The 11,124-nt window shown below is 35.8% G+C and overlaps 1 protein-coding gene across 1 annotated transcript; it reads left to right on the top strand.

Moving 5' to 3' along the window:
- The first annotated feature begins 3,005 nt into the window (after positions 1-3,005).
- On the top strand, positions 3,006-3,548 carry LOC112463549. The gene has a single exon (XM_025029993.1). It carries the CDS (start codon positions 3,006-3,008, stop codon positions 3,546-3,548), a length of 543 nt encoding a protein of 180 aa, XP_024885761.1.
- The last annotated feature ends 7,576 nt before the right edge of the window (positions 3,549-11,124 follow it).

The following is an 11,124-nucleotide window of genomic DNA, read 5'->3' as shown; positions in this document are numbered from 1 at the left end:
TTCAAAACTAATCAACCGAATTTAAATTTTAAATATATGAAATAGGGATAGAAAAGACTGAGTAATTTAATAGAATTATTAAAAATTGTTAATATTAAGGGGGTTACCGATTTCTTTTAAAAAAATGTACGTGCCAAAACATTTTTTTAAAAGAAATGGGTAACCCCTGTAATATTAACTATTTTTAATAATTCTATTAAATTACTCAGTCTTTTCTACCCCTATTTCATATATTTAAAATTTAAATTCGGTTGATTAGCAACATAGTTATTAAGCTCTCTAGCAACATAGTTATTAAGTGTACAGGCTCCTAAAGAGTTAAGTGTGCGAGTAGAAACCTGCACATTGCTTCATTAGAGTTTTTAAGTGTTTAAGTAGAAACCTTCGCACACAAAGCTTTCTCTATGAGGAAGCCAAAACAAATAAATACTGAAAATTATACATTGAAAAAAATAAATGCTTCCTGCAAGTTTCTACTTGCACACTTAATAACTATGAGGAAGCAATGTGCAAGTTTCAACTTGCACACTTAATAACTATGAGGAAGCAATGTGCAAGTTTCAACTTGCACACTTAATAACTATGAGGAAGCAATGTGCAAGTTTCTACTTTTTTTTAATTCGTTGTCGTCAAATCCGCTGATGGTTTGAGCGATAAAAGAAACATCATTAAATGAAGTTTCTCTGTTATTATCGCGTAAAGCTGTACCTGATTCAAAAACTTTTAATTTTGATAAAAATGTATCATTTACTGATAATCTTTTGCAAATTTCTTGAGCAGCAATAACGTAAAATTGCAAACAATTTTCTCGAACATTTGCAACTACATCTACGTGCTCTTGTATACTCAATTTATTGAGAAATTTTTCGGTTTTAGTTCTTAAATGTATTTCTTCTTTAAATGTATTCAACGATTTTTGATTTTTCTTATTTGAAAAATCAAAATTATTATTTAAATTTTGTAAAAATTCTAGTTTTATAAAATGTTTATTAATTATAGTTAAAAATTCAAGCGATTTTGGTTGCAATAATTAAATTCTTGTTTTCAAAGCTTGGAAAAATGCATTAAAACTATTAAAAAAATTTAAAATATATTTTGAAAATAATAAATATTTCTTTACATCAGAATTTTGCATTATGGATAATAAATGTTCTCCAGTCTGTTTTTTCATTCGTTACTATTTCTTTCAAAAATAATTCAATAGTGTTCCAAGATTCAAGAAGTCTTTGAATACACGAATGGCGAGAAAGCCATCGTGTTTCGGCCAATTTTAGAATTTTGCGGTTTGTTTGAGAAAAACATTCGGTAAATTCTTGAAAAATAACAAATCGCTTAGGGCTACTGTTAATATAATTTGCTTTTTTTTTACAAATTTCTCGCAATAGTTTGGAATCTTAGCACATGCAGCATTTGCAATTAATGCAGCGGAATGGCACGGACATGAAAGTATGAATACATTTTTATTCATTTCTCGAAGCTTTGTGCTAAATGATGACTTTTTGCCTGTCATGACAGATGCATTGTCGCATGACGAAGCAATAATATTTAAAAATGGAATTTTTAATTTCCACATTTTATTTTTAAAAGCTTTAAATAATTTATCCGCGCTACTATCTTTTGCATCAATGTCAATCAATTTGACTAATTGCGAGCAAATATCTAATGTTTCAGGATCAACAAACCGCACGAGAAACGTCATCCATTTCTGATTAGCAATGTCTGACGTTTCATCAGTAAAAATAGTAAACTTACTATTTTGAATTATTTTTGCTAAATGATCTGTTTCGACTGGAGCCAACACGTTCGAAATAATTTTTTGACTTTAGCCCAACTCATAGTTATACTTCGCAATATTTCAGAACCTTCTCCTATTAGTTGAAAAAACTTGAGAATGTCTGTTATGTTTTTATACGGAATATTTTTTTCTACTATAAGCGCAGTGTATCGAATTTTTGCTACTTTCTTTCGTTCATCAAATGATAAAAGAGATTTATCGTCTACAAACTTTTGGTCCGATTCCTCTCTTTCTATATTTTTTTGTGTAGCAATTGTTATATGTGCAGCGGATTTTGCGTAACGATAAATATTTGACAAATTAGCTGTTATTAATTCTTCACAAAATGATTCACAATTTTTTCATCATCTGATGATTCGCGTAACTACGGTTGAAACTGCTCAATATCTAACCATTGTTTTCGAAATTTTCTTGGGTTAGACATATTTTTTTCTACATTTACATTGTCACTTGTTTCATCAGATGTACTTCTTACATTATTCTTGTGACACGCAGAATCCGCATGTCTTGAAATGCGCGTGTAGCAAGAAAAATCTTTATTACATATTGTACAATGAAAAAAATTATTATTAGACGGAACTTTCCGTATCCAAAACTTATATTGATCATTATCAAGCCAAGCTTCTATGAAGCTTCGCTTACACTTTTTTGTTAATGGCACATTTTAATTATATTTATTTTTTTGAAATATTAAAATACCCACACAGCACAGGTAGATCCTGAGAATGTACTCAGTATATCACTACCGTAGATTGGGTATATCCTGTTGCTATTCGAAATACGTCCATGATATTTTGAGAATGTACTGAGGATGTTCTAGGACTTGGTTAGTGGAGCGAGTGTGTTGTGCATGCGTGTGAGAGTTGCGGATGAATTAGGCGAGAGTTTAGAGGGAAATTGGATACGAGGTAGGCGATAAACCGAGAGAAAGGTAGGAAGAAGAGCTTAAATTTAGGATAGGATAATAGATGCAGCAAGGTAGATGCAGCAAGTATTAATTAGTGAAGGAAAAGAGCGCTAAATATTTAAAGAGAAGAGAGGTTAGGTGAGAGAAAGCGGGAGAAAATCGCGGTGCGTTCCACAAGGGAGCGAGATTTGCGCCACGCATAGAGTAGGTAGCGACACTAAACACTAGACGGAACGGTCTAGGCATAGAGGTAGCGGTTAAGGAGATTGGCTGGAAGAAGAGCGTGCATGCGGGGCGCATAGGATGGAGGGAGAGACAGGTGAGAGTGAGAAGGCAGCAATAAAGAATAAAGATGAGAATCCGGCTACAGTGTCGGATTGCTCATGCAGTAAGAAAACGGATAAGGAAGTTTTTGCCACATCAAAAGAAGAAAAAAGAGGAAAGGAAAGACTTACAAAGGAGGAGTTAAGGAGAGAAAGATCGGGCTCGCTCAGCATACTGGAGTTTATGACAAGTAATAACAGTACGGCATGCGAGTTAGCAAAAGCCAAGAGGAAAAGAGAGGAAAACGAACAACGTACGATGGAAATTTTCAAGAGAGATAACAAGACAGTGAGAACGCCACCAGGTATGGACAAAGCGAAGGATGGAGCCGGTGTGGTAGGTAAGAAGAGAGAAAAGGAAGGAGTTCTGTCAGCAACAAAGAAGGATGAGGAGGACGGTTCGCTACTAGCAGTCTTGAGAGAGATTAGAAACGAAATAAGGGACCTGAGGGAAGAGATGAGAGAGATGAGAGAGAGGATAAACGTCTTAGAAAAGGGTCGGAGAAAAAAAGAAAAAAAATAGAGGAAAGGATGGATAAAAGATAGAAGTGAGGCTATCGAAGATCGAACAAAGGAGTGAAAACATAACGGATGAAACGACCAGCGGCAAAATGGAGGAGATCGTGGGAAAGGTGGCGGAGATGGTAGGGAAGAGAGAAAGAAATATGAAGGAAAGGAAGGAAAAGAAAAATAATTTAGTGATCAGAGGACTACATAAAGAGGAAAACAAGAGCTTAATAGACACAGCGGAGACGTTTCTGGAGAGAAAGTTTGGTGCAAGAGCGCGAGTGAAGAAAATGCGGCCATCAGGCAGAGTAGGAGGAGAGATAATAATAGTCGAAATGAACTGCTGGGAAGCGAAGAATAACATCATGAAGGAGAAAAAGAAACTGGGAAGTAAGAAAATTTTCATTGATTATGATTTGACCTTTGAGGATAGAGAAGTGCAAAGACGGATAAAAGAAAGGGCATGGAAAGAGAAAACAGAAGGAAAATGGGTGAAAATAGGTTTTAGGAAGCTAGAGATACAAGGTAGAAAGTATGTATGGAACGAGGAAGAAAATAAGCTAATAGAAAAGAAAAATTTCTAGAGGACTGCCAAGTTAGGAGAAGAGTATCAGTAAGTCGAGGCATGCAAGAGGACAATAGGCAAACAACACGAATGAAGGATGGAAAAGTGAAGAAGATGAAGAAAGAAAATGGGCGAAAAATAATTTTTTGGAATGTAGCAGGTATAGAGAGGCAGGACAAAGATTGTTGGAATTACATAGTAGGTTTCAATTTTATAGGACTATGTGAAACATGGTTAGAGAAAAAAGGATGGGATAGAATTAAGGGTAGATTGCCAGAAACGCACATTTGGAAAAACATTAACGCTGTAAAGGAAAAAAGGAAGGGTAGGGCGAAGGGAGGATTACTAATAAGTATTAGGAAAGGCTGGATGGCGGAAGTGGAGAATTATGAATGTACAATGATTACAGAAAGAATTGCGCGAACGAGAATAGTAAAAGAGGAAAAAGGGCTAAATATTTTTACAGTATACAATGTAGGAGCAAAGAAAGACGTTGAAGAGATAATGGCAAAAATAACGGAGCAATGCGAAGGATGCGAAGAAGAGGATATTATTATAGAAGGTGATTTTAATATTAGAATAGGAAACTTAGGAGGTGGTAGGGAGGAGGAATATGACTTTAAAAAGGAGAGTAAAGATAAAGTTATAGGAAATGGCGGCGGAAGTTTTGTGGATGTGATAAATGAAAAAGGATGATATTTTTTGAACGAATGTACAGAGGGGGATTGGGAGGGGAAATATATGTATGTGGGTGCGGGAGGGTGCTCGGTAATTGATTATGCAATTGTAAACGATAGTGCGCAAGGGCGAGTGTTGGAATTTAGACTAGGGGACAGGGTGGACTCGGATCATTTGCCTCTGACCTTGTTACTGGAGGAAGAGGAGAATACGAGACAAATGAAGGGGTGTACTGAAGAGGAAGAAAAGGAACGGAATATGTCAAAGAAGATCATAGTTTAGAACGAAGAGGCAAGGCAATTATACAGGGAGAGGACGGAGGTATGGAATGAAACCGAGGACCAGGAAATGGAGTCGGTGGATAGGAAATGGGAGAAATTAAAAAACGGAATCCTTGGAGCCTTAGTGTATAAGGATATTAAGGTAAAGAAGAGAAGGAAAATAGGGCACAAAGATTGGTGGGATAGGAGTACCAGAAAGAAGAAAGAGGTGAAAAGAAAGTACAGAAGGTGGAGATGTGGAAAGGGAAGTAAGGAAGACTATTTGGAAGAAAAGAAATGCCTGAAGGGGTGGTTAGAGAGCAAAAGGATGGAGAAGAGAATGAGGGAAGAAGAAGAATTAAGAAAACTGAAGGACAAAAAGAAAATTTGGAACTATATAAACAGTCGAAGAAAGAACAAAGAATGGAAAGAGAATAATATCCCGAAAGAGAACTGGAGAAGTTATTTCATGGAGCTGTTAGGTGGGACCGAGATGGTAGGAAGGGAAGAAGCATTGGAGATGCGTGCCATGGGAACAGAAGAAAGAAATGAAGAGCAGGTTCAAGATACAGATAAAAAGCTGCAAGAAGAGGAAATAGTGAGGGCAGTCAGGAACATGAAGCTAGGCAAAGCTGCAGGTGTCGATGGAATCTCAATGGAAGCATGGCTGTATGGTGGCGCAGCGGTAAGAGGAGGTCTAATTGATCTGCTGAAGCTCATTTGGAAGGAAAGCAAAATTCCGACCAAATGGCGAACAAGCATAGTTGTCCCCCTATATAAAAGAGGGGATAAGGAGCGAACAAAGAACTACAGAGGGATCTCGCTGCTGTGCACTGCATACAAGGTATATGCCGAAACTCTAAGGAACAGATTAAAGAAAATAATGGAGAGGAAAGGGATGATACTTGACAGCCAAGCCGGCTTTAAAAAAGGGAGGTCCACGATGGATAATATATTTATTTTGAACCATATAGTGCAAAGGGAGAAGGAGAAAAATGCGGCAACTGGGAAAGACAAGATTTTCGCAATGTTTGTGGATCTAAGGGCAGCATTCGACAACGTTGACAGAGAAATTTTATGGAAGATAATGGAAGAGAAAGGGATGAATCGCAGTTTAATAAACAGGATAAAAGAAATCTACAAAGAGACGGAGGTGACAATAAGGACGAAGGATGGATTCACAAAGTGCTTCAAGATGAAGAAAGGTGTGAGGCAGGGCTGTGTGATGAGTCCCGCCCTGTTCAATTTATACAACGCAGACATAGATAAAGTTTTAGAAAAGCGTGGTATAGGAGGAGTGGAGCTTGGAGGAGTGAGAGTATGGTCATTAGCATACGCGGATGATATGGTTTGGGTAGCGAAAAATAGAGGCTTTACTAAATATGATGAGCATGTTAAAAAGATTCTTAAAAGATAGGAAGCTAGAATTAAATACAGAAAAAACTAAAGTGCTAGTATTTAATAGTAAAGGTAAAAAAGGCAGAATGACATGGAAATGGGACGAAAAAATAATAGAGGAAGTAGATAGGTTTAAATACCTGGGTTTCACGTTTAATAAGAAAGGTAATTATGTCGATCATATAAAAGAGCTGAAAAGAAAAGGAAGGATCGCTGTAAATTGGCTCTGGGGCTTAGGAGAAAGATTATGTAAAGATGATTTTAGTAGGAGATGGACGCTTTTTAAATACCTAGTGAAAAGTGTGATAGAATACGGAGCAGAGATATGGGAGTGGAGTGAAAAAAAGGAGTTGTAAAAAATCATGTTAGATTATGTAAGATGGATATTTAGACTAGATTTTTGCACACCGAGGTATGTAATACTAAGGGAACTAGGATTAGAGAAACTTAAAATCTGTTGGGCCATGAGGTTCGAGAAAAGAAGCAGAGGGAAAAAAGATGGAAGTTTAGGCATGTTGGGATGAAAAGGACACAAGGGATAAAAAGAAAAAGGATTTATATAATCTATAAGAGCCATGAGGTTCGAGAAAAGAAGCAGAGGGAAAAAAGATGGAAGTTTAGGCATGTTGGGATGAAAAGGACACAAGGGATAAAAAGAAAAAGGATTTATATAATTTGAAACGGGAAAAGTTTTATAAGGTTTTATAGTAATGGTTGGAGCTCTGAAGCAATAAAAGAATTAAATAATGAAGGTAAAAATACTGAAGGCTTAGTAAGAATAAGGGAACAAGATATTCAAGGGCAAATAATAAACAGTAAAATAGTAGAGGCAAAGTATAATACAAGGTACAAAGATATAGAGTGACAAACAAAACGCCGAGTTATTTATTAAAAGAGAACTTGGATAAAGTGAAAACAGGAGACGAGATTAGAGCGATGGTATAATTAAGGTGCGGTAATTTTGAGGACGCAAATAAATACTGGCTTGACGAAGAAGATACGAAGTGTAGATTCTGTAAGTCAGGTAGGGACAATTTAGAGCATTATATAAGCGAGTGCAATGTGGTTTGAGAATTTTGGTAGGAATGACGGAGAACGATTAGAGAATATATGCGATGACAAATTTAGAATAGAAAAAGGAAAGGTGCTAAATAGATTATGGAAAAGGAGAGAGGAATGCTACAAAAAAGATAACGATTGTAAATAATGTAAATCATAATGTATTGCGGCTTGTTTGTAAAGAAGAATGTTGTTTGATGCGTGGATGGATGTGTGAGTTAAGTGGAATTGTAAACCAAGTCCTTTCTTGGCGTATAGCTAAAATAAAGACAAATATATACTGAGGATGTTCTATTGTCTGCCCTAAAAGCTTACTCAGTATATACTGAGAATATTTCTTGGTATATTGTGAGTATATTAAAAAAATATTTTGATCACATTACCAGTATCTACTATAGAATATCTCCTGATATATTATCAGTATATTTATAAAATATTTTGAGCATATTATTAATGTATATATAATTGGAATATATAGGGTGTAAGGTAAGAAAAGTAGATATTTTATGTAAAAAATAAATAAAAATGTGAAATTATTTAATTCATATATAAACAAAGCTGTTATTTCACACTTTTTATTCATTTTTATATAAAATATCTACTTTTTTATATAAAAATGTCTCTCATTTTACATTGCACATATATTTAATATCACATAAATCACATATATTTCTACATTTTATAAAATATATGCATCATATAATCGGAATTTATACGACATAATCCGAATTTCTCAGATAAAATATTCAATACAGCAATAGTGAATATTAAACAACTAAAATCAATCAGTTCTATATTCTCGAAGTCTTATTATTATTCAAAGAAATAACTTTCGCGGTCCTTTAATTGACTCGTTCTACAAAAGCTTTTAAAAAGTGACGACACGCTCGGTACACTTAATAACATTACAGTTAGTCTAATTGTCTAGATTTTTGAAATGTAATTAAAGAACAGAACTAAATAAAAGAGAAATAATTACAAAAGTTTAAGCATGAGGACATATTAATAGTGAATATTAAACAACTAAAATCAATCAGTTCTATATTCTCAAAGTCTTATTATTATTCAAAAAAATAACTTTCACGGTCCTTCTATTGACTCGTTCTAAAAATTCTTTTTTTCTATCGTTCTAAATCTTTCTAAAAAGCTGCGAAACTCCGATTTGAATTTTGATAACGAATTTTGTTGACTAAAAGTCGACTTCGCCAGATTGGCCAAAGAAAAATATTAAAATTGAGGTCGCTTATATTCCAGGGCACCCTATATTCGAGGCTAACTTAAACAAATTCTTTGTAGAAAAATAAAAAAATGCGCGGATCAATCCTGTTTGCGATTGCAAAAAATACCTCTTCATTCACACCTCCTTCAAGTATCTTTTTTTTCTTTAGCAGCCCGTTCTTTGGCATGACCTAACCATGTTTTTATCGGGGTTGATATCTGATTATCTGTTGCATTCGTATGAGCTTTTCTTATCACACCTAGAATATGTTAATTTTTAAACATTAGTAATTTGTATTATTTTCAAAATAATTTGTTTACAATTACCTTCAATCATTTTAAATAACAAATACAATTAGAAGAATAAAATAATTGGCATGTTACTTATTCATGGCAAAATTATTATTTCCTCGATACAAAATTCGAACTTTTGCTATAATTTTCTTAAAAAAAGCATTTTAAGATCTATGTTTATATAAAATATTTTGTCTTATATATAGATATATTTCTGTACAAACTTTAGTAGCAAGCTCTATGAACAGAAATAAGACAAAATATTTTATATAAACATAGATATTGTGGGGTTGTTGGTTAGAATTAAGGTGCGTCGGTTCCCACAATAACCAGTCATTCAATTAGGTAGAATCTCGCTAGGTTTATTCATGCTCTATGTACAGGTAAATTATTTCTTGGATGTGTACGGATAGGTGGACGTGAGTGATTTGTGTAGAAGATTAATGTGTAGTGTTAACGCGGTGTGTTGCGTATTATCCGTCCCGAATAGTTAGAATCGCTGAGGCCGAGCTTGGAGAGGAGTCTTGACGTTCTTGTAGACGAGGCCGGTGAGTGCGTCACCACAGAGTGCTCCGGTTGGAGTTAGATGCGTGGTACTCGGGTTGGCCGGTCGGTGAATCTCGAAGACGAGGCCAGTGAGTGCGTCACTACAGAGTGCTCCGGTTGGAGTTAGATGTGTGGTACTTGAGTTGGCCGGTCGATAAGGTGTGGCTTTCACGGGAGGAAAGTATCCACCTTGGAGATCAGGAACAGACCCTTCGTCGTGGCCCCAGGTGCAGGAATCGGAGTCGGAATCGGAGTTGGAGAAGGCAGCGCCTTGGTCTCGGTGTTGTCCGGTGAGCTGGGTCGTAAACGACCCAGGAACCTTTCCACGGCAGGGAGTCTGTCGACTTTACCGCGGAGAGTTAATGCCCTGCAAAGCAGGTGTAAACGAAAACCCGGAATGAGCACGCTCCGTATCAAACGGAGGCCCTTAAGAGCACGCTCCGTCTTCAAAAGAGATAATGTCAGGGGCCCTTGGTAATAGCACACCCTGACTGGTGAGCTGATCGCTGGAGAAACCCCGCTGGGTTGCCCCTTATATAGAGGTCGATGTCGAATCTTTCTTACGAGAGAATCGACCGGCGATGCGCCGCGTAGCGGGCGCGCGTTGAACTGCCCGGCCGATCGATACCGTGCCGCTGCTCGTGCCGCGCGCCTCCCGTCTTGCTGCCGTCGTCGCGCGCGCACCGTCGCGCGTCGTGGCGGACAGCTGACCGCCACAGATATCAAAATGCTTTTTTATAGAAAGTTATATGGAACATATTTGAAAGTGGAAATTTGTATTCAGCTGTAGAAATAAAGCAAAATTGACATAAAATCTCTAGAGTGATAAATTCAATATTACATTGTATAGCTTGTATTGACAGGGATAGACAGGAAGGACGGTACTTTAAAATACAAATTGAAATAAAATTGTTTTTATACATTTCATATTTTGGTTATAACTTCTAATGAAGCATTTTGAAGATGTATGTTTATTTAACATTTTTTTCTTATTTCTGTTCATAGAACATAGTACTAAATGTAATGTATTCTGTATTTTTTTCTATTTATTTTATTAAGCACCTTTAAAAAAAAAAAATTAGAGTAAAACCTATAGAATTTTGAGTATTATATTCATAATATTTTAGGATATCTACATTAATTCCCTACACATAAAAGAATTACAGAAACTACTGAATAATTTAAGGATAGCAAAATTTTTAATTATTAATTACAATTTATTTAATTTTCAACGTTTTCTATTAGACTGACGCTGTCTGTACAATGTCGCTGAAGCTAGCAGCGGGAGCTAGCAGCGGAACGTCTCGCGGCCAGGTCCGAATATCATGTGGGTTCCTCAGGGGGTCCGAACGTATCGTAGGTTAATTATTATCGGCCGCTGGGCTTTTCTTAGATATTATTAATTAATGAAGATTAAATACATCTATATATAAATATTTTTGACAATATTCAAACTGTTTTTTCATCGGTTTGATATAAAAACATGTTTTAATTGTTATAGATTATTCGATAAATAATTGTAGAACATAGCAAAGAACGATTCTTTCCAAATTTTTAGAATCACGTTCTTGTGA

Source organism: Temnothorax curvispinosus, unplaced genomic scaffold, assembly GCF_003070985.1.
Source record: "Temnothorax curvispinosus isolate PA1 unplaced genomic scaffold, ASM307098v1 QBEX01013425.1, whole genome shotgun sequence".
NCBI lineage: Eukaryota > Metazoa > Arthropoda > Insecta > Hymenoptera > Formicidae > Temnothorax > Temnothorax curvispinosus.
The sequence above is the reverse complement of the archived record's forward strand: the minus strand, read 5'-3'. Positions and strand labels throughout refer to the sequence as shown.

Bases quoted from the DNA above. Each gene is read 5' to 3' on its own strand.
- LOC112463549 (XM_025029993.1), top strand. From the start codon at position 3,006: ATGGAGGGAGAGACAGGTGAGAGTGAGAAGGCAGCAATAAAGAATAAA.